Source organism: Hydra vulgaris, chromosome 06 (genome assembly GCF_038396675.1).
Source record: "Hydra vulgaris chromosome 06, alternate assembly HydraT2T_AEP".
NCBI classification, from domain to species: Eukaryota; Metazoa; Cnidaria; class Hydrozoa; order Anthoathecata; family Hydridae; genus Hydra; species Hydra vulgaris.
Genome location: NC_088925.1, coordinates 25,079,339 through 25,104,759, shown reverse-complemented (window position 1 = coordinate 25,104,759; position 25,421 = coordinate 25,079,339). Strand labels below are relative to the sequence as shown.

General features: G+C 25.5%; 2 protein-coding genes across 2 annotated transcripts; both read left to right on the top strand.

Annotated features, from left to right (window-relative positions):
- Positions 1–319: 319 nt before the first annotated feature.
- LOC100208710 (gamma-secretase subunit PEN-2) lies at positions 320–1,066 on the top strand. The gene has a single exon (XM_065799682.1). It carries the CDS (start codon positions 422–424, stop codon positions 725–727), a length of 306 nt encoding a protein of 101 aa, XP_065655754.1. The 5' UTR covers positions 320–421; the 3' UTR covers positions 728–1,066.
- Positions 1,067–2,753: 1,687 nt separating this feature from the next.
- Positions 2,754–23,762, top strand: LOC100201679 (microspherule protein 1). The gene is made up of 12 exons (XM_065799684.1): positions 2,754–3,086; positions 5,120–5,176; positions 8,623–8,697; positions 8,798–8,907; positions 11,073–11,181; positions 11,533–11,671; positions 12,469–12,544; positions 12,621–12,748; positions 18,302–18,384; positions 22,194–22,280; positions 22,432–22,557; positions 22,666–23,762. Exons 1-12 carry the CDS (start codon positions 2,793–2,795, stop codon positions 22,756–22,758), a joined length of 1,377 nt encoding a protein of 458 aa, XP_065655756.1. The 5' UTR covers positions 2,754–2,792; the 3' UTR covers positions 22,759–23,762.
- The last annotated feature ends 1,659 nt before the right edge of the window (positions 23,763–25,421 follow it).

Genomic DNA, 25,421 nt, shown 5'->3' with positions numbered 1-25,421 from the left:
TACGAGTTTATAAACTTTTTATCATTTGTAATGATGTTACAGTTGTTTGTTCAATATAAGTATGTAAATATCATTTCACTTTTACTTATAGTAATTATTATGATTACTACAAAAAAGTTGCCAAACTGTAGCAAATACGGTATTTTATTTACCACCAAAATTTTTTTACGAAAACAGTTATTACCTAAATAACTTGATTACCAATTAGTGTAATTTATCTCCTCTTTGTAATTAAATTATAAAGGTATTACCAGCTGATAAATTTATAAATGTTTATAAATGTGATAAATTTGTGTCGTTTGTGCTTTAATATGCTATTATATAAATTTTCATTTAGAGTAATAAAATGTTAACTAAAATGTATCAAAAATGGTTTTGTTATATTACACGCGTTTAGTTTATGAATTAATTTTTGATAAAAATGGACTTGAAAAAAGTTAAAGATGAAGAAAAAATTCGATTATCAAGAATTTATATGTATGGTGGATTTGTTTTTTTGCCATTTCTTTGGTTTATAAATACTGTTTGGTTTTTTCGAGATGCATTTTGTAAAGAAGAATTCGAAGGGCAGTCTTTAATTAGAAGAAGTGTTATTATATCTGCTATGGGAGCTGTCATATGGTCAATTGGAATATCAGTTTGGGTTGTAATGTACCAAGTTAATAGAGCAAACTGGGCAGAAATTGGTGATAAACTTTCTTTTTTGATACCACTTGGTCAACCTTAATGCAATAATTTCAAGTTGATTAAAAAAATAATTGAATCTTTTTTAGAGAAGTTAATTAATCTTGTTGTAAATGCACACACATAAACATTTAATTTTTTAATTTCTTTTTTTAATTGTGACTCTTTTTTTAATTTAATTTACTTTAGAGTATTTTTTGGACTTTTTAAATAAAATTAAATAAGTTTATTGGTTGTTAATATTTTTTATTCTTAAATTCTTTATTTAGCAGGAAATTTAATTTATATATTCATTGATAAAAATATATTTATCACTTATATTTTGATATGTTGTTGCTACTGTACATAAATCATTGGAAAATAAATCTTTTGTTGTTTTCAATGTGTTTTTGTTTTATGCAAACATAACATTCCTCAAATTGTAATAATCAGTTTGCAAACTTATAATCTTTTTTAAATTAGTAAATCAGTTTTTTTAATTTTATTAAAAATAATTTTTTCTAAAATCATATTCTGGCATAAATTAGCCTTGTCAATTCAACTGTCAATTTTGATGTAAAAATATCATTCATTTATAGATTGTATATGTCATAATCCAAACCTTCAGTTGAATAAATTTACTGAAGCCCCAACAGACGGTTATTTCAATTTTGTCAAAGATAAGTACGCAGAGATATTTTTGTATAAATGAGGCAGGTTAGGCTCCTTAGGCATGGCGAAGTCAACTTACCTTTGTGAAGGAAAACTCTGATATAAAATTATTTACTTATAAAACCATTAACAATATATGCATACACAAATAAACATGAAAATTTGTTTATATAAGTTGGCGTTAGGCTGTCACAGAAAAAATATTCTTTGAAATGGTTCAAAATTTTTAGCTTGATAGAAAATGTTTTAAGGGTCCCTCAGAGACCCTGAAAATTGACTCAGAACCATATAGTCTTAAACAATCGCTCATTTTAGAAAGATACCTAAAAATGCCTTTGTTTTCATAATTGTTATGAAAAGCGTGCTATGTACACACAATCTAAGACACTGAACACTTTCAATCAAATAATATATAATGTTTCAAAGTTGTTGTTTTTTTTTTCAAATAAAAAAATTCTAAAATTATGAATATAAGTACTAAATAGCAATCTTTTGGAACCATAAAAATAGTTTCAGAGCATTAGTGAAACTAGTACTTTTTTAATTAATTAATTAGAGAAGTAATGATAATATTTCTCTGATTCCAGTAGATGGAACATATAACAGGAGCATGTTTTTTAACCGAGCCATTTTTTCAAAAAATGCCTGGTTAAAAAACATCAAGATGATGGAGATGGGTTTCAGCTAATTTTTCCCCTAAAATATTTACTTTCAAGCTAAAATTTTTCTATATTTGACATAGATATTTGCTTACTTTAATCCAGACAAAAGAAAGTGATAAATACAACTTTTAGCAAACTTATATTTTTATTTCACTATTTATGATTCTTGAATTATGCACATTATGTGTAATAATTAGTTTGTTGAATGAGTACAAGCAGTGTGTATTTGATATTGTTGACTTTGAGATTATTGGATCAGAAAGTTAACTACAGCTATATCCATGGAGATGAAGAGCTTTAATCTAATGCAAGGAATAGTTTATTATTAAAGAGTTAAAATATTATTAGTTACATTTTTTTTTTCATTGATTGACAAGTCAATTTTTAACTTGTGGCATGTTTTATATTTTGTTCTTATTTTTTAGTAAGAAAATTTATTCTAAGTAATTTATTATGAGTAGGCTTTGAATTTTTTTATTAAATATAAATAAAATTATTGTTTTACACCAACTGGGCTGTTGTAAAGTCAAAATAAGAATAAAATATTCTTGAAATGCAGTGCTTTTTTGCTTTTAATAAATGATTATAATTTGAATTAAATATTAAAAGTTATTTAAAAAAAAAAATCTATTAGTTTTGATAAATTTAAATAAAGTAAATATATTTGTAAATCAATTTAATTTTGAGTTAGCGTATATGCTATTTATTTATTGTTATTTATGTTATATTTTTAATATTTATGGTTTACAAGGTTTTCACATATTTTGTTTATTATATATAACTAGTAAATATATAATGTTAGAAGATCAAATCAAAAATGATCATTGTATTGTTAAAAGTAATCAATCTATGTTAATGGATCAGTCATATAGAAGTTCAGGGTGTTTGCAAGGTATAGATGGAAGTGTTTACAGCCGATCTATTATGAAAGATGTACCTAAATCTGACTTAAAAAGTGTTCGTCGCAGTTCTTCTCGTCCTATTAAAAGACCTAAGTTTGACGATGAACTAGTTGAAGCTGGACATAAAAGAGGATTATCAGCTAGAAAAAGTTCAGATTCAAGTTCAGTGGATATAAAGTTAAAAAAGGTATATTTTTACTTTGTTTTATATTACCTCTGTCAGTTGTTAAAAGTATCTTGAATATAATTTTTTTTTTAATTAAGAAAATATTATTAATATGTATTTCTTTAAGGTTTTTAATGTATGTATAAACAATCTCATGTTTAAATAGTAAAATGGGATTATAGAAACCTGTCTAAACCACACAAGTGTTAAACCATGGACATTAAGTTTTAAAAACCAACAAACTGAGTATCAGATGTTTATATTTTTGGTTTTTTCCCAGGGTTGCCATTCTTTTTTTTCTGTCGGAAAATGCAGTGAAAATTTTGGTTTTAATTAGTTTAGTGCTGCACTCTCCTACAGAAAAAAGAGGACAATGGTAACCTAAGTATTTCCTTTTTTAAAGAAGGGTGGAAATGAATCATTGTAAAATATTTTTGTTTTATAATTTATATTTAAATCTTTGATCTAAGTTTTAAATTAGATATTTGCAGCGAAATCATAAATCTTATGAATTGATTATAAATATATGTAATATTGGAGTTTAACATCTTTTTTGCTGAAATTTATTGATTTAACCAAATTGAATCCAATTTAAAAAATTATAATTTCTAGTTGTTATCTCAAGGGTTGTTTTAACTATGAGCACCTTATTTATTTTTTTATTTTTTAATATCTGTTTGTAATATTGTTAGATATTTGTCTCATTTTTAAAATTTAGCGTATTCATCATTTCACTTGTTTAAAAAATGTAGTGTATTCATCATTTCACTTGTTTTTAAAATGTAGTGTATTCATTACGGATAGAAAAATGTTTAAATAAAAATGTGAAGTGCTTCTTTTACTTTTAATATGTGTTTAGTCAGTGCAGTACCCAAAATTTTTGAAAATCTATTTTTAAGGAGGAGGAAGTGGGGTGTGGGGGGGTGGAGATCAGGATCAATTTGTGTAGTAGATCAAAAGTATGGTAAAAAGATGCCACCGGCCAAATTGTTTTTCTAGAACAACCCCAACCTATATTTAAGCCATTAACAATCTAGGAACTCATGTGTTTTTTCCAATGAAATTTTGACCCTTGGTCAATTTCCAATCTTTTCAAATAGATTATAGAGACATAGTTTTCCTGTTTAACCTCAAAAAAAATAATTTAAGACAATTTTTATATGTGAGTTATTTTAACTCATTAATTTATAAAGCCTTTAATACTATTCCTTTAACCTTAATAAGTAAAAACCAATTACTCTAGACATATATATTCTTCATTTTGCAAAACTTGTCTTCTAATCTAAGACAGATGTGTATGCCATACAGATTATTAAGAAGTGAAGAAAAGCATATCATCATAAATAATAATAATGCTTTAAATGTTATGAAGCTGTCAGTTAAAGTAGTTTCAATAGAGATGGAGTTTTTAAACAACTCTTATCAAAAGAATTTGTGGCTTCAATCTTGACAAATACTTCAAATATAAGCAACTTTTTATATTTAAAAAATTGAAATAAATTAAATTAATTCATGAATAATAAAATAGTAATACAATTTTATGAAGTCCCAAATTTGATTATATCATAACATTTTATTGCAAAGTATAATAATTATTTCAATAGTAAGCTATTTTATTATTACAATTATGTATTATTTTTCAATGAAAAAAACAACAAACAAAAAATAAAAATTTAATAAATAAAATTAACAAGATAAAAAATAGAAAATGATGACAAGAAAAAGAAAATTTAATTAGATCTTTAACATACTACACTTATATACTGTAACATGCTGGTTTCTTTATTATGAAATTAAAATTGTGTTTAAACTATTTGTTTTCATATACAATTTTTTATCAAGGGAGAGGGAGAGGGGCAGAGTATCAAGGGAGATTGGACAGAGGAGTAATTTAGGGACCCAGATTAAAATTTAGTGATGTTGGGGATTTTTTTGTTGTTACTCAAAAGTCAGCAACGTTGAGTTTTACTACAAAGAGATTTCTGTTAGAACATCTGACAAATCATGTATTTATGTCTTGAAATCTTGATAAAAAGTTTTCAAAATTTATTTAGAATGTAAGCAACAAGCAGATGTCAAGTAGTCTTTCAAAAAAAAAGATTAAAGTAAAGGTATTTTCTTTTTTCATGTAAACATTAGATTTTGAATATAACTAGCTAGGAAAAACAAATCAATTAGCAAAATGTTTTAATTAGAAATTATTCAATAAGAGTTTAAATGTTTTTTTCTTAGTAAACAAGTTTTTTTAACTTTAATTAACTACTTTAACTTTTTACTTTTTGATATTTTATTTTATTTAATAAAAAGATTGTCTGCTCTAACCAAAATCCTAAGTCAATGTAGCAACACTTCTTGCATGTTTTATCTATTTCTGTTGATGTTTGTACACTCTGCTGTGCCAATCTTGAAATAAATCTATAATTTATGAAGTAGCCTGGCCATGAAGATGTACTAAGCTCCTTAAAGGTGTTCTCTTCTCTTTAATTCCGTGACTTAAAGCATCATACAATTGTTTTCCATCTTCAGATTGTTGTTCTTTTATTTTTGTCAATACGAACTCTAAAGTGCTACCACAGTTGCTTTATCAGGTTTTGCAATCCATGGTAATATGGGTTACCTTTCCAAACTCAATTTCTATGTAGTTTTGTAAATAATTTTCATTTTTGTTTGAAACCTTTTAAACATTTTTACCATTTTCCTGGCTTTTGTTGCAACATGTCAATTAGTTAGGTGCTTAATTTTAAATTCAGATGATTTTTTTTTTTTTTTTTCTCTCCATTTTTGCCGTATAAAAATATAAATACAACCAATATTTCCAATATACAGTTGGCTGGGGCAAGAAGAAGACACAATTTGTCTTATCGCCAAGCCCCGAGATTGATTCCATAAAAAATATATAATTTCGTATAGAGTATATAAATGTTACCAATATATATAAAATAAGACTTTTTTAAAAAAGATAAAACAAAAACAAAAAGTTACAGGGTCATAGAGAATTTTTTTTTTTTTTTTAAAAAAATTCTTTTAAAGTAATAAAATAATCAATAAAAAGTAAAATAACAAATTCTTAGAAATAAATATTAAATAAATAAGTATATAAAGATTAATATAAATTTGCACAAATTAAATATTGCAAGAAAATTAAAAAAAAAAAAAAAAAGGTTTTTAACAACTTTTTTTTTTTTTTTAATTAATTAAAATTAAATACTAAAATTATTAATAAAACACAGAATTGAGAAGAAATTGAACCTTTCCAATTAAAAAAAATATATGTATTTATATATATATATGCATGTATATGTATATATATATATATATATATATATATATATATATATATATATATATATATATATATATATATATATATATATATATATATATATATATGCATATATATGCATGCTTCAACCAAATCCATAAAAGGGTTGACAAAGATAAACTTTAAACTAAATGGAAAAAACTTACCTGTGTCACCCGAAAAAGTCAAGCACTCCATCACTAACAAGGAGCATTTGCTTCAATTTTACTTTAAATTCATCAAGAGTTTCAAGAGTTAATAGTTTTAAGTTTATTAGATAGGATTTTATTCCATACTTTTGGTCCTCTAATGGATAATGAAAACTCAGTTGCGGGAAAAAAACTTTTGGGTTGATTATAGGTGTTGTTTGAGTATCTGGTTAAGTATCTTTGTTTATTTATTTTGAATAGCGAATTAAAAATGTTTAGTGTTGTTCTTTTATTAACTTTATAAATGAAAATTAAAAGATGAAAAATATTTATTTGGTAGACATTGAGTATATTCAGCTTTATAAATAGTTCTTTGGAGTGAGTAAAACGGCCTACATTAGATATTATTCTCATTGCATGTTTCTGTTTATTAAAAAGTTTTTTAATTTTGTTTTGATTTGTGCTACACCAAGCAATGTTTGCGTAATTCAGATAACTATGAACAAAGGAGAAATATAACAATTTTGAATTAAAAATGGCCATGCTTTATAAAGTAGGCCAATATTTCTTGAGATTTTACTTTCAAGATAATGTATATGATTTGTCCAAGTAACGTTAATTAACAATGAATCATTCGAATCTCTAATATAATCTTCCTTATCAGAAAATAATTTCTTCATAAAATAATGATAACTAAAGTTTATTTAATAAACCTTCATTAATTAAACAGACATTTTAATTAAACTTTTTGTAATTTAAAAAACCTTCTGTACTTTGATAACTTGACTATGCACTAAAATCTTATTATTTTTAATATATTAGTTTTAATATTATACTATATATACATTTTTTATATTTTTAATCGTGCATGTTTTGCAGATAAGCAATGATGTTTTTAGTTTGTATTTTTGATAAAATACAGAAAGAGGGAGAATAAAAAGAAAAAATTTTTAAGAGAATAAACAGCTAGAAAACCAAACAGCTAATATACCAAAGCCTATATTTACATTTTATGATGTATGAATTAAATTACTGGGTTTAGAAGTTTTTTGGATAAAAACTATTTTTAAGGGTTGCACAATACCCTTAAACATCAGATAGCTTCCTAATATTATGAAAAAAAGATTTCTTTTAAGTATATCATTTTAGGTCTTAAAAGAAGCAAAATTATATAAGTTTCAAAACAAATCGTTTTATTAAAAAAATTTTAATTCAGATTTGACTGTCAAGAAAATGACATTTTTAAACTAAAAATAAAAAATATTTTCACAAAACTTTTCGGTTGTAACTTTTTATCCATAATGTTTTTTTATAAAATGGTGAATTTTTTTTTAATTTTTATATAATTTTACTTCTTTTAAGAACCAACATGATATACTTTGGGAAAATTTTTTTTATTTTATGGGTCTTGTGCCACCCCTAAAAATACTTTTTATTCAAAAACTTTTTAAATCCAGAATGGTTTTTTTATATTGAACACATTTAGGGCTTCAGAGCAGACACTATAAAAAAATGTTGTTTTAAGAGCTACCCTAATATGTATATATATATATATATATATATATATATATATATATATATATATATATATATATATATATATATATATATATATATATATATATATATATATATATATATATATATATATATATATATATATATATATATAGTAAAAAAACTGAATAATTATAACACTCGATTTATTTAAAACATTACTCTGAGTTTCACGCAAATAGCGATCATGAGATGTTACAAATATATATATATAATATATATATATATATATATATATATATATATATATATATATATATATATATATATATAATATATATATATATAAATATATATATATACATGTATATACGTATATATATATATATATATATATGTATGTATATATATGTGTATGTATGTATGTATATATATCAACTGATGTCTTATGAAAAATTCTGTATTATGTTTTCGAATACTGATTTTTAGCCTTTTTCCTATTTTATTTTGAGATGCATTAAAGTTTTGTTAGACAAAATGATTTTAGACATAACTGTTCAATTTTAATCTTGGTTATATAACCACTTGTTCATGATAAATCTGGTTTTAGTCAAATCTTGTTCCAAGTGATTTTGGGCGATGGCGTCCTGCAGATGATCTAAGACTGATCACATCTGTGCAACAAGTATATTGTTCTATTTTTTTTTATATTAAGTTTTCTTTTTCAAGATTTGTTGATAAAAAAGTTTAATAAATATTTTAGCTTGTAATATTGTTATATTTAGACATGTGATTTACAGGCTGTCCACATAGCTGTTCGTTTTTCATGTTCATTTACTCTAAAAGAAATTCAAGACCGTTGGTTTGCGTTACTTTATGATCCACTTCTATCAAGGTAATTAAACTAAAATTAAATTAAACTTTTCTTTTATTAATGAAATAATAGTTCACAAAAAATAGAAAATTTTAAAAAATTGTATAATAAGTGTTAATATATAATTAAATATATGTAGAATATAATAATGTATTTTAATGAATATATTTGTAGTAGATTGAAATATTATATGTAGATTATAAAAATGTGCTGATAATAATAATAATATATGTAATTGAGCAGCCGTGGAGGAGGCTTAGGTTTAAATTCTAGCTCAGAACCAAGATATCTGAGGTTCAGTACAAGTTTAACCAAATAAACAACAATTACTAAGAAAAGAGGTGTACTTTCTGGTTAAATGCTTTTCTACAGTGCTCTGTAATAAAACTTGGTCTTCTCGGAGCACCTTAATAGTTATTATCTACCTATTTAGAAATGGATAGGCTAAGAAGTAGATAGATGTTTATTAGAGCTGCCTAAGTAGATAAGAAATTGTTTATAACATTGAATTGTATTAATGTGTATATAGTTATTTTTTTAAAGTCAAGAGTTTTTGAATATAAGAAGACTCTAAAATTTTGTTAGTCTTTTAAGAATATGTAGTTAATAAATTGAATAGAACATTAAATAGTTAAATAGAATATTGCAAAAAGTTTTGAAAAATTAAATACCAAGACAAAAAAAATATTTATAGACAAACTTGATTTACAGATAAATAGGGTTAGTTGATGCATAAACTAATCTAGTGGTAAGATAAATAGGATTAGCTGATGCATAGACTAATAGTGAGATGTATGTTATGTATGTAAAAAAAAAAAGTCAAACTCTAAAATGTAAAAACTGAGCATACGTATGTATGTGCTAAAATATCATAGAAAATTAAACACCATTTTCATAATCTTTTTGATTCTAGCTAGATTCTATTGATTCTTCTTCTACTTTTTTTTAATTTTTTTCAATAAATATATATGCAAGGGATATTTTTTGGATTCATTAATGTGCTAAAGCTTATATTTTTTTGGCATTAGGTTTCATGAACCATATTTGGATCAAATGGACAGTTATCAATGTTATTTTGCTAATGTTTTCGCTGCTAACGAGTTTTTGACATATTGTTGATATGGCTTATAAATAGTATCCATATCCATTTATTATTATAGTCTATAAAACACTATTTATAGGAACAAACAACTAGTGGTATTTAAATCAGGGTAGTAGTGGCATTCAAATTATAACAGGTTACGTGAAACATTTTGATACAACATTGCAACAAAAATGCAACAAAAAAAAAGTTAAATTGCATTAAGTTATTAAGAAAACAGATTGTGTTTTATTAATTATTATGAATTAAGTATTGCATAAGCTCATCTTAAACCATTATTTTCTATTTTAAAGTGATGGAAATTAATCTGTAGTTAGTTGGCAAGAAGAGCTGCTCGCACATTAGATGATGGTTTTAAAGTTATCCTAAAAGTTAAAATTACTGTTAATGGTTAGACTAATTTTTTATTGGCTGATTATAAAAAATAATGTTTACGATTTCGTTATAGAGTTTTCATGGTATTCCATGGTGGGTAATAAATGCAACCAGTTAGAAATGTTTTGTATGCAAAATCAACTGTATTTCTAGTATTTTGGCTTATTGAGAGATATTTTTTTTCATGAACACATTCTTTATTCTATTTTTGTTAACAAACATGTGCACAAACAAGTTTTATTAATGTATCCTTAAATTGACAGTTAAGCATTAGATAATATATTTTGTGCAGTTGGAGTCACAACAGGTTGATTAGATGGATTTTTAACTTTTTATATTTAGTGAATGCGAAAATAGTTCTGTTTAATACATTATTAAACTTTCAAGTGTTGACAACTTTGTTAAAGACACAATAGCGATTTGTAAATAATAAAAGGAAATAAGCTACTTGCTAAACTTTCTCAAAAAATAACAACAAATTTTGTATGAACTTTTTAAATCATTTAGAGGAGAAAGTTCTGTATAATACATTATTAAATTTATGTTTAACTTTAATATTTAATCTAATAATTTAGAACGAGCTCGAGGAAAAAGACAAGCACTTTTACTAACTGTTGATTCTATCAAAATTTTAGTATTTTAAACGATATTTTTTACATCTATTTAAAATTTTGTTGTTGTTGTTAATTTTATTTTAATATATTCTAAGGCTATCACAACAAGCTATTAAATCACTTCCAGCAGATGTTGTCAACAAAATATTAAATGAAGCATTATGGTCACGCGAAGAAGAATGCTTGTTGGCAGATGTTGATATGGTTGTTTTTTTTTTGAAATTTGATTTGTCTAACACTAATACATATTTTATATTAAATTCTGTAGTAAAAATTATATTAATGTTGTAACAATATACTGCTAAAGTATTTAATACTTTTTTTATTATTTATATAGTATTATAATTTTATTAAATATTTTCAATATCTATAATTTAACAAATGAGCAGTATCATTAAACTTTTTTTACCACTGAAAATGACTGTAAATGTTAAGAAAAGTTATTGTGTTTTATATAAAAAATAAAAGTTTAATATAAAAGACAATAATCTGCAAAGAGTGACTCTTTTTGTTTGTAAAATTGATTTAAAAAATTTTATGAATTTTTTTTTTTAGAATGGAACTCGAGATATTCCTTATTTCCAACAGTTTTTAGACGATAATGTTTATGTTTTTCATAAAAACAGAACTGCTGAGGCACTCCAAGATCATTGGCTTCTACTGCGACATTATTACCTTTTAAATTGCCAAACAGGTTATTTTTTTTTATTTCATTTTCTATTCTATTTATTTCTTTTTGGCATTTTCTATTCCTATTTAAAACCAAATGTTAAAATTGATGGACCTAAGAAAAATACTGATTGGCAAGTTCTTTAATATGCAGGAATTTAGCATTACCTTATTTAAGCTAATGCTAAATTCCTGCATATTAAGCTAATGTTTTGAACTAATATTAACTTCATGTTTTTATTCTATGACAAAACTGCGTTGCTTTGGTACAAGGTGATAACTGTAAATGATTTACAAGATGAGAGCTGTAAATGATCTTTGTATAGAAATTTTTGATACGCAGTGTCAATTTAAAATTTAGCTCAAAATTGGATAAAAGGATGTCAAAGTTTTATTTTCTCCAATAAAGCCTCAAAAACCAGTAGTGAAGAGCCTCAGTCAGCCTTGTAAAAATAACTTTTTTTGAAAAAATTATCCCCTAAAAACAAATTTTAACCTAGATTTCAAAAATAATAATAATAAAAAATAACTTTCATGATTTTTCTTTCTCAAGATTGGCTACTTAAAAATATAGGACAAAATTTGAATTTCTAAATATTTGTACTGGTGTCAAATATTTTTTTAAAAATTATGGTAGTTTTTTGATGAACTGTATTAAAAATAATATTTATCTACGTAAAATTATCTATCTAGATTGCCTTTCACACCACCACCTACCCCCATAAATATACACAAATACAATTCACAATACCACCCACCCCGCATACACACAAATACGTATTGAAATTGATTTTATTTCTTATTGAAATATCTTTTTGTTAGTTAAATCACATGTGTCATCCGGTATTGCAACATCGATCAATGAGATGGAAGCAAAGATAATTGATGATCAGATTATGTATGCTCTTTCATGTGTTTTGTTTTATTGATAAGATTTTTTCTTTCATGTTAAGTAATTCGCATTTATTTTTGAGGGGTGACGAAGATGAAGTACTTAAGCAAGCATTGTCTTTAAATGATCGTTGCACTAAACGAGAAATTAAAAGATTGGAAAAAGAAATACCCCAATGGGAGTTGTTGTTAGAGAAGTCTGGTATCCCTGGTATGAATTTGTCTTTTTAAGTCAATGTTGTTGAACAACTATAATTTGCTAATATCATTAATTTCTTTATTTTAACAAGTGCATTAGGATTTAATTTGATTCATATAACTTTTGTAAATATTTGAATGATGCTCATTTTCAATTTCAATGTTCAATTTAGTTATCACTTTTTTTTCTTTTTTTTTTTTGTTCAATTTTCTATATTAAATTAGTATGATTTTGTATACATAATTATTGGAATAATATATTTATGTACCTCTATTTCTATCTATATTTAATTTTCTACATTTAATTTAGTATGATTTGTATATATTTCTATTAGGATGATATGTTTATTAATTTTAATGATGGAATGATGTCCGTCTATTCAATTTTGTATGTTGTGATTATATGTTGCAGACTATTTCTAAAAAAAGCCAATCCTCAGGAATTAAAATATGTATTTTTTGCATATTTTAATTCCCTTTGCAAACATAAATTTTGTTTCTATATTGGCAATTATATCCTTATACAAGATAATAAGAAAAAATTGTTGAGTTGATTTCTTTGGATTTAGGTTGGCTCAGTACAAATATATTTTGTTTAATTTAATTTTTAAACAGCTGGCTTTTATCCAGGTAGTTTATCAGACATAGAAGAAAAAGAAGAATTAAAAAAAAAGCAAAACACAGAATTCTTTTTCAGTAAAATAATATCCTTTATTCCGTCTAGACTCAAACACTATGACATTATTAGTGATATTTCATGGGCTGCTAAATCTGCAATTTGTATATATATATATATATATATATATATATATATATATATATATATATATATATATATATATATATGTATATATATATATGTATATATATATATATGTATATATATATATGTATATATATATATATACATATATATATATATATATATATATATATATATATATATGTATATATATATATATATATGTATATATATATATATATATATGTATATATATATATATATATATATATATATATATATATATATATATATATATATAGATCTATAGTTTGTTGTCTTTGGGAAGAGCGGAAGGAAAAAAGTGATTCTTACGCCAACACATGTCACTTTTAATTACTTTTGACTTTCGTTCAACATTTGCGTGTTGGACGAAAGTAAAAACCATTAATTTAATTGCAAATAAATCGTTTTTAAAAAAAACACAAAAACGCAAATTTAATTGACCAGAATGCTTTAAAAACATTCTGAATGTTTTTAACAATATAAACAATGTTTTTATTTTTATTTTTTTTAATAAAATGTTTTTATTTTTAATTTTTTTAATAAAATGTTTTTATTTTTATTTATTTTTACTGTAAATCATGCGCGGAGTGTTGCTACATCTTATAGCCTAACTCGCAAGGGAGTGCTGCTACAACGACTGACAAATAGCCTGACTCGCAAGGGAGTGCTGCTACATCGACTGACAAATAGCCTGACCCGTATGGGAGTGCTGCTACATCTACTATCTTTTAACCTGACCCGCAAGGGAGTGCTGCTACATCAACTGAGGGTTTGGTTGGGGCAGGCAGTCTATCAATTAATAAAAAAAATAATTCCGGTCTTGCATTTTAATTTTTACTTTTTGTCAACAAAATATGGAAAAAACTTTCGGACAACATCTACGGGTTGTATATATATATATAAATATATATATATATATATATATTTATATATATATATATATATATATATATATAATTAAATTTACTTCACAAGTAGATTTTTGCCCAAACTCAAGTCCTTAGTTTGTATTTAAAAAAAAAAAGTTTGTTGTTTTCTATTTTTCCATCTTAATTAATCTAGAATATAGTTAACACCTTTTTAAAAATCAATTCTCTGTTCACATTTTATGTATAAAAATTACTGTTTATTTCTATGCCAGTATTGTTATGCCATTCTGAATATTTGAATTATAAAAAAAAAGTTGTATTAATATAATTGTCTTTGTAATTGTTTTTGTGATGTTTATTGAGAAAACGAGTTTTAATGTAATTTTTTTTTGGTATTCTATTATGTGATTATAATCATTCCTTGGAAGGATTCCTTCTGCTCCTGATTTCTTTCCGATGTTTGAAACTGTTACAGTACTTTCACTGTCAGTACACGCAACAATTATATTCTCTGATATATACAAAATGATATATCAAAATATTCTACCAGATTCTGGAATAACCATAACCATACAATTAGCTTTTCTACTGTCTACAGGAACAATCCTAAGAAGTAAATCATAGTTTGATGAAAACTCACGACTTGTAACTGATACTGCTAGTCTATCAATGAGAACCTCTACTTATATTTTTCTATGTGCTCTAAAAATTTACCATATAAATAAAACAACAATGATTTGTTCTTCTTTGTTTCCATATTCCCATTATGGAACCTAAATAAATATTTATCTTAATAATTTCATTAACCAGCAATATAAAGCAGATTATTATATTATTACAGTCCTAAAACTAAAATATTAAAACAGTATAATTTTTATAAAATACTATATTAACAGTAATTTGTACATTCAGAATGAAGTAGTTAGCATCTGCTTCTTCCGGATGATTCTTTATAATGATAAAGATAAACAGAGTTTGATATCTTATACTGATACCAGATCTTATACATTTTGTTGTGGTTGATGCAATCAAACCCTCTCCCAGTGATCTGCTTATTTACTTTGAAGGCTGAGGGACCAGAACTATGTCTTGATTTAGGTCTATCATGTTTATCAGCCAAAGTTGGTTAATTGCTAAAGTCTGGGTAATAATCTTTTCTATTAGGGTGCAGTTTGGCAGGACCTATTAAAGAAGTAATTTTCTAGAAATCAAATTTTCTTCACTTTTATGACATAATTTTTTGACACAGAAGGGGAGACTTTTGAAAGGTACTGAAAAAAGGTTATTAAAAAGCTGTATCTGAGACTGATCTTTCTCTACTTTTTCATAAAGGTGATTTATCTTTTTCACTGATATTTTGTTTTATTGTTATTTACCCCAAGGCTGAGAGAGCCACCACAGTTAAGGAGGCTATTTTAATATGATTACAACCCTCTCTCAACTCTTTAACTACGAAATATGAATCTTGACGAATAAGGCAGTTGCACGGAGAAACAAGTTAATGTAGTCCTGATCTTCATTGTCTGCTCCCCCGGATCATTAAGAACCACTCTAATTGTTTCAGCTTTCTTCCTCAGCTCATCATGCCTAGTGTATCTATCACTTCTATTCTGGATCTAAACAAATCAAAACATTCAAAATTTATTATAGAAAATGTTTAGCTATTTAACAAATCTTATTCGCCTTTTGTCCAAAAAAATGTTTCTTATCCTGGCCTCTAACTTTTTGTCTTTTCTTTGGTCTTAAAGATTTTGGTTTTGAAGTTGCTTTTATTAAAACCTAATTATTCAAAAAAAATGTTTGTTAATCGTTATTTTAGTGTATTATTTTTTTTAATGATTATTGAAAGTGTAGCATAGTCTGAAATTGTGAATGTAAGTGATTGCAACAAAAGTGATTGCAACAAAAGTGATTGCAACAAAAGTGATTGCAACAAGAGCTATAACACATTAAAGAAACTAAGATATGAACGTTTGAAAACTCATTAATTTTATGATTAAAGATTCATTTAGTTTAGTAAATTAATAATATATTATTACTATTTATATTTTAACTACTTATTTTATTAATATAACATCAAGTGAAAGGAAAAAAATCAAAATAGTATTTATATTATTATAACTTTTTATTTATTTTCAAACCAATTTTCAACAGTTCTACTATCTGTCAACAATGTTTTATTTACACCCAAGGATTATTTTTTTCCGGATAAATCTGTAACTATGGATATATCTTTCAAGTTCTATTTTTTCCAGATTTCTTAAAATTTATTTGATCATTGTTTACACCATATGTGGCTGCAAATAATAAATCCATGTGATTGTAATAATTATATTAATCATGTTGCACAAATACTTTAGCCACATATGGTCCATTGTAATGTCATGCCATGAAATTCAATGTGAACAGAAATGTAATCTAATATGAGAATGAATTAGAGAACTAAACAAAACCAAAATCAATCAAAAAAGTCTAACAAGTTAAAAATAAATTTTGTTATTGTATTAAAAAGTAGACAAATTATTTTTTACATAAATAAATTGTTGATAAATTTGGTTCAATAAACAGATAATTTCAATTGTAGCTTATAGTTCAGTTTTTATTATTTGTGGAAACAACTAAATAAGAAGTTACTAAAATAAAATAAAATAAAAATTGAAGTGCATCACATGCATTGAATGGGTGTTTTGGAAAGAGCAGATATTTTGTCAGTCAATGAAATTTTTTGAAAAAATTTGACTTATACTTAATCCAAAATAATCCGAATCTAATAAATAAAAAAAATCAATATCTAATAAATAATCCAAAATATTTGAATAATTTAGTATTTGTACGCTACTTATAAACGAAACTTATTTATAAACTAAATCATTATGTTGTATGTAAAAACATATATTAACAATGTTTAAAAGATTGTATTTAAAAATTAAATAAATGATTAAAAAAATCCTCATCTTATGATAGCTTATCTTATGATAGCTTATCTTATGATAGCTTATCTTATGATAGCTTATCTTATGATAACTCATCTTATGATAACTTATCTTATGATAGCTTATCTTATGATAACTTATCTTATGATAGCTTTTCTTATGATAGCTTATCTTATGATAGCTTATCTTATGATAGCTTATCTTATGACAGCTTATCTTATGATAACTTATCTTATGATAGCTTATCTTATGATAGCTTATCTTATGATAGCTCGTCTTATGATAGCTTATCTTATGATAGCTTATCTTATGATAGCTTATCTTATGATAGCTTATCTTATGATAGCTTATCTTATGATTGCTTATCTTATGACAGCTTATCTTATGATAGCTTATCTTATGATAGCTTATCTTATGATAGCTTATCTTATGATAGCTTATCTTATGATAGCTCATCTTATGATAGCTTATCTTATGATAGCTTATCTTATGATAGCTTATCTTATGATTGCTTATCTTATGACAGCTTATCTTATGATAACTTATCTTATGATAGCTTATCTTATGATAGCTCGTCTTATGATAGCTTATCTTATGATAGCTTATCTTATGATAGCTCGTCTTATGATAGCTTATCTTATGATAGCTTATCTTATGATAACTTATCTTATGATAGCTCATCTTATGATAGCTTTTCACATTATTTACGTTTTATCATGTTATGATCATAATGAAAATTTTATTAAATGAAAAAAATTTAATTTTAAAAAATAACTTGATAATAGTTGTATGCTCTAGATTACTTATTAAAATTGTGATAAATTTATTTTTACATTATTTTTTTTTGTTTTATTAAATATATATTTTTATATGCATATTCAATATTAAAATTCTGTATTATGTTATAGTCACTTAGCCTATACAATATTAATTAGTTGGTATTTCTTTTTTCATATTTAAATATGGTTCATATTTAGAGTTGGCGTTTACAAGTTTTAAGCACGATGATTTGGCTTCACTGCAAGGGAGAATATTGAAATATTTCATGAAAAAAAATAAGGTTTAGTTTTTTCTGTTATTATATATTGTTCATCCATTAAGAAAAAAAAAAAGAACTTTATAAGTAATTATATTGTTGTTTGTCCATCCATTAGATAGAAAAAATAAGAGCTTTGTTAGTAATTTTTTGACATTTGAATTTGGTTGAGGAAGGTTTGAATTTAGGTGAGGAAGGAGCAAGTTTTGAAATCTTTTTATAAATAGCATCATCTTTTTATACATGCAGTGTTATTTACAGAGTGAGGCAAAATTAACTCCCCCATTTGGTTTGCTTACAATTTTGAAATAAATGAAAGATTTTTGTTTTTTTTCAAGTAATATGTTTATTTAGCATTTAAATTTTTTGTTTGTCAATTTTCAAAAATGATATCAACTTGATGTCCGCCTTTAGTGGTTCTACACAAATCAGCTCTTTTTATTGAATTTTTCATTACTTTTTTGAGTATTTCAACCAGTATGTTTTCTATTTCTTGTCGAATATTATTTTTCAGTTGATCAAGAGTTTGTGGTTTATTCACGTACACCTTTTCTTTTAAATAACCCCATAAAAAGAAGTCTAAAGCTGTTAAATCAGGTGATCTTGCAGGCCAATGCAAATCACCAAAACGAGAAATTAATCGACCTGGAAAAAGGTCAATTAATTCAAAATCCGTGTTGTTTCTCTGGCTGTATGTGGTGTGGCATCGTCCTGTTGACCACATATTGTCCAGATTTTGTTCTTTGATCAATTGTCGATAATTATCACCAGTAACAGTTGTTGTTTGTCCATTTTCGTCTTCAAAAATTAAGGTCCAATGACATTTTTGGCATGAATAACGCACCAAACTGTTATTTTTTGTGGATGCAATGATGTTTCATGAATGATTTATGGGCTTTCACTTCCCCAAAATCGAGAATTTTGTTTATTGACATGGCCACTGAGATGAAAATATGCTTCTTCACTCATCATTTTTTCACTAAAATTATCAATTTATAAAATAATTAATTTCTCTCGCAAGATTCAAAATGACATTACTGTACTTCAAACACTGATTATGGTCTCTGGGCAATAGCTTTTGCACTAAGTGGATTTTGTAAGGGAAAAGGTGTAAATCTTTTTTCAAAATTCGTCGAAGAGAGCGCTGAGAAATGTTTAATTGTTGGGCACGTCTTCTTGTTAATGTTTTTGGTGACTCTGCATCACTTTTACAAACACGAGCGATATTTTCTTCAGAGCGGGCGGTTCTTGGTCTTCCTGAATGGTGAGAGTCTAAAGTTGTTCCATACTGTTCAAATCGATTTGATAAAGCATGAATTGTTTTCTTATCAGGTGCTGATTGATTACGATGTCTTTTTCGATATTCTCGTTGAGTTAACACAACTGACTTATTTTTTTTGAATAAAAATAGTCACGATTTCTGCACGTTGTTGTGGATTGAATCGATTCTTAATTAATTTTGTGCTATTCTACTTTACAACTGTAAACAAAAATAATGACAGTTAATATCAAAATAAAAAATAACAGCTCTTTCAAATAGGGGAGTTAATTTTGTCTCACCCTGTATTAGTTTTTTAAACTGAGTACAAATGTTTTAGCTTTTATTTGTTCAAGTTTTCTAGAAGCTTAAGTTTTGAACATTGAAATGCTAAAATTCTGTCATGACTTCTAAAAAAGTTTTTCCAAATTTTACCCTGGTTTTCGAAAAAAAACGTTTTTTTTTTTATATATTGGAGTCAGTGACAAATATAACTGTTTTTGTACTTAGACCCACTTTCAAAATGATCCTATCTAGTCTCCATTCCAACTAGCTAATGTAATAATTATATTAATAAAAAACGCCTAATTTCGCTAATAAATAACGCTAATAAACAAAACAAAAGTGATTAAAAGTTTTTTCTCGCAGAGCCTGAAGTTAAATGAAAAATAAAAATAACGCATTAAGTTATTAATGAAAATCGCCGCGTAAAAGAGCTCAACATGTTTGTTTTTTCAATGTCCTGTTTTTTAAATAAATTTAGCGTTGCGTAATTTATGGACGATACCTTGTCATAATTCTGAGACCTATAATGGAAATATGTCGCTGTAAGCAAAATAAACTGACGTTGTAATATTTTAAATTACCTTAACTACACTGAGTGTCAGTTTAGGAAGTTGCTCTTTTTATAATATTGTAAAACTCTCAGTTAAAGCGGATATTGCAACAGGTGATCATGCAGTGGAATGCAATATTGGTTTAATTACATTAACATTACTCTAATAAAAGTTTTTATTTTTTTAAAAAGCATAACGTTTAAAGGTTGTAAATTAAACCGCGTAAAATTAACGTAGTGGTTATAAGTTCAAGCATTTAAGTTATAATTATTTCAAGCATTTAAGTTATAATTATTTCAAGCATTTAAGTTATAATTATTTCAAGCATTTAAGTTATAATTATTTCAAGCATTTAAGTTATAATTATTTCAAGCATTTAAGTTATAATTATTTCAAGCATTAAAGTTATAATTATTTCAAGCATTTAAATTATAATTATTTCAAGCATTTAAGTTATAATAATTTCAAGCATTTAAGTTATAATTATTCCAAGCATTTAAGTTATAATTATTTCAAGCATTTAAGTTATAATTATTTCAAGATTTTTTTATTGTTAGTAAAGAAATAAATTTCAATTACTTTACAATTTCAATATTTGTAAAAATAACATCGCTGATCTTTTAGTTAGCTTTCAATAAAACCGCCGTACAATTTTCATTGCAAAGTTTTTTATTTTAAATTGATAAAGTTGAATAGATATGTTAATTCAATTTTTGTAGTTTTTGTTTTAAATATTTAATTCTAATTTTTTTTTACACGTTTTAATTGGTAAACTAGTTTTACTAAATAGTTCACTCAATCTTATTATAAAAGGTAAAGATCATAGTAGACATTGTTTACCACTAAGAATTAGTAAACACCAAATAAAAGTTTTTAGTAAACAAATTTACGCATTTACAGCAAATTAACTAATACATACTATGCAGATAGTAACTTTTTGAAGTTAGGTTTTAATATATTTTTGATATCTCATGATGCAGGGTTATAGTAATTATTAATTGTTAAATGAAAAACAGTCAATAATATATCATTGAAGAGTTATCAAAATCTTTACAAGGTCAAATCGTTTGTACTCTAACAGACTATTAAGAAAATTTTTTAAAACTTTATAAATATATGTATATATATATATATATATATATATATATATATATATATATATATATATATATATATATATATATATATATATATATATATATATATATATATATATATATATAGGTTTTTTACTGAGAAAGAAAAGTAAATTACTTTGCTATTCTAAATAAATAAGACTTTTTAATTTTTTATTTTCAAAAGTACTTGTAATTTTTATTAACCCTTTCTACCTTCTAATATTTTTACCCCCTAGGTTTATAAATTTTGAGCCCCAATTTTTGCTTTATTCTAGATATGTTTTAACTGATATAAAATATTTTAGTTTAAAATCTTTTATTTCTTTTAAATTGGCCTAGTTGCATGGAGATTTGATAATTTTTTTTGGATTTATTGAAAGTCAAAATGATATTTCAATATTATTAAATTATATTCCAAAGCTATATCTCATGTTTTTACCCTAAAAAAATAAATTAAAAATAAATAGCACAAATTCCCCCACTACTACCACTAGGGATTTTGAAATACGGTTTCATAATCTATCAATTACAGTTTTAAATTTTAAAACTTGACGAGACGGGTTTTACATGCTATTTAACGAGGTGTATTTACAATTTTTTTTTTTTTTTTTTCATTTTTAGCTAATAATTGGTAGAGCTGCGCATGGGCACGAGGTTGATGTAGATCTTACAATAGAAGGTCCAAGTCGTAAAATATCAAGAAAACAGGTGTTTTAAAATATTTTGAACTGAACTTCAATAAATAAAAGCAAATTATATAGTAAAAAAAAAAAAAGTAAAGTTGGGTGAAATATAAAAATCATAAATTAAAATAAAAAATAAATTTTAACAAAAGTAAAACTATTTGCATGGATTTTAGGTTTCTATTGAGCATGAAGACGGTCGTTTTTTGCTACGTAATATTGGTAAATTACCAATATATGTAAATGGAGAAGTTATTTCAAAGAATGGTGAAATCTCTATCATTGATAATTCTGTTATTGAGGTTATTAAATATACATGCAATAGCAATATAATAAACATCATAATGCATACAATATTTGTGCATTTATTATTTGCACAAAACTAATTTTTTTTTAATCTAATTTTTTAGGTTTATTGTTTGAAACTTTTGTTTAACATTAATCCTGATCTACAAAAGCCTCATTTAAATCAATTAGACGTATATGCAGAAGAAACATCTTAGAGCTTTTTATAATGGAGATGAACAATCTTATTATATCAAACACCTGTTTAATAGATGTCTGTAACACAAAAACGCCACGGCCATCGACATACTCTATGTCGATCTTGTTTTTTTCCAAGAAGCAACTAGATTTACTCATGCACACAATGCAGAAAACTCGAACCAATTATTATTATTTGTAATTTAAATATTGCTATATGATTTTTTAGGATAAATGTTTAGGATTTATCAAGCATTTAAAACAAAAAAATACGTGTTAGTTCAAAACATATCACGAGCAATTTGCAACACTTCTTAGTACGTGATGTTTCAAGATGCTATAAAATGTAATAATAAAAAAAGCGTTCAGACATTTAATTTACTTGAATGATGGAGATATGGTCTTCTTGACAAATAATTTAGGGAAAAACTTTATGGTAGAGTTTAGGAGTTACTGATTTTATAAACAAATAAAAAACGACAGATAACTATGATATTTTGCAGATGGAGCCTTTGTCTACTTATGCTTTTGATGTGTTGGTGGTTTCTGTTTCTTGAATTACATCGTAATTACTCTTTTATTGCTGGGTTTAGATTTAGTATGAATAGTTTAACACCAAACCTCGATATTCTCAAATGGTGGAATCAGTTGGAATGTTTATCAATTAAGAAGATCTCGTCTGAACAAATGTATATAAATGTGGATTAGTTAATATCAAGTCAATGTTATCAAAAAGTATTTAAATGTTACTCGTATTTCTGAATCGATTGATTCTTAAAATTCTAGAAAAAGTTGTTAAAATAAATTTAAAAACTTGAACCCGTTTCCGAAAATATTGTCAGTTAAAGTTCAACATAAAACACTCACGAGCCTTGCCGTAAAGAGCCAAGAGGAACGATTTTTTAATTGCGATTTTACAGTTCAGTGTAATATTTAAATCTATTAAGCTGTATCTATCACAAAATTTAATGTTGGGTTTTATAAAAGCAATTTTAGAGAAAAAAGAAATACAACGATTTGTATACATTTGGGTTATGACTTTTTTCAACCCCATGCTCCTGTACTGTAGTTTGATGAACTTTTACCTAAAAAGCACAAAATGAACCATTATTTGCGTATCTTTTGAAAAAAGTTCACCCCGCTATTGAAAAATCATAACATAAATAATAAAATATTGAAAAATCAAATATAAGTACTACTATGTACTACATAGTAGTACTTATGTCAAAATCGAACCGTTATGTACTTACACTATGCATTACATTGTAGTACTTATGTCAAAATCGAACAAAAATTAAGCCAACATTTTGACATAACTACTACTATGTATTACATCAGTGGTTCTCAACCTGTGGGCCGCGACCCCGCCAGGGGTCGATTCTGACGATTTGCAAGGTGACATAAAAATGTAAATATAAATGCAAGTCAAAGATAAAATTCATTAACTTGTAATTTAATTACAATTGCAAATCTGTTTTGAAATGTAATTACATATTGTTTTGTGATTAAACATAAAACTTTAGCTATGTTCAGTTTTTCACAATGAAAATAATTCCTGTATATGCGGAAATTTATATTATAACAATAGCAAAAGTACAGTTACTTAGGCCTATGAGCGTAAATAATTTTACAGTTGGGGTCGCAATATCATAGGGGTTGTATTAAAAGGGTCACGGCAATGTAAAGGTTGAGAACCATTGTATTATATAGTAGTTAACCATGAGCGAGATCTCGTCTCGTTTCTCGTGAGAAATGGGACTTCTCGTGAGAAACGAGAAAAAGAAAATTCTCCCAAGAAGTACAACGAGACTTGAATATTATATTATTTTCCAAATTAAAAATTATTATAATTTACAAAATGCTTAATAATTTGTTTTTTTGATTAATTGATATTTTGACTCCGTGATTTTAATTAGATTTAAAAAAAAAATCTAATTAAAAAATTTTAATTAGATTTTAAATACAAAAACTTTTTGTGTAAAATGGTGCACTTTCGACTTAATTTCATTAGTTTACCAGTGGAATTCAACTTGACACATATTGTTTATATTGAAAAGATATATTCTTGTCTCATTTCAACGATCAAAAATGTCACCAAGAAGAAACAAAATCTGGAGATACTTTCAAAAAACAAGTGACGGTGCTGAATGCAAGGCGTGCAAAAAGTCTTTGAAAACAAAAGATGGAAATACAATTGGACTTCATCGTCACCTCGATAAAAGACACAGCCAAGATTACGTTGAGTATTCTGAAAAAACTGACGATTCTCTTCTTCCTCCTCCTAAGAAGAAACAACGAACCATTGTCGAAATGCTTGAAATAAAGTCCAAATATGACAAAAACAATTCCATTCAAAAACAGTTTGACTCTGCAATGCTGGATTACTTTTGCACTGATCTGGCATCCTTTTCAGCAGTCGAAGGAAGAGGTTTCAAGAAATTGTTTGACCCCCTAAACTGAGCCTTCATCACAGAACGACATATTCAAGAAAGCTTTCAATTCGGTTAAGAGAAGTTCAAGCTGCAATGAAGAGCATAATAACGGAGATTACGCCAAATCTAAAAAGTGCTGCATTTACTTCTGACTTTTGGACTTCTAGAGCTCAGGACAGCTACATCTCTTGAACTTTTCATGCTATTGACGAAAATTGGAGACTGCATCACTGGACACCCCATGTCCAACA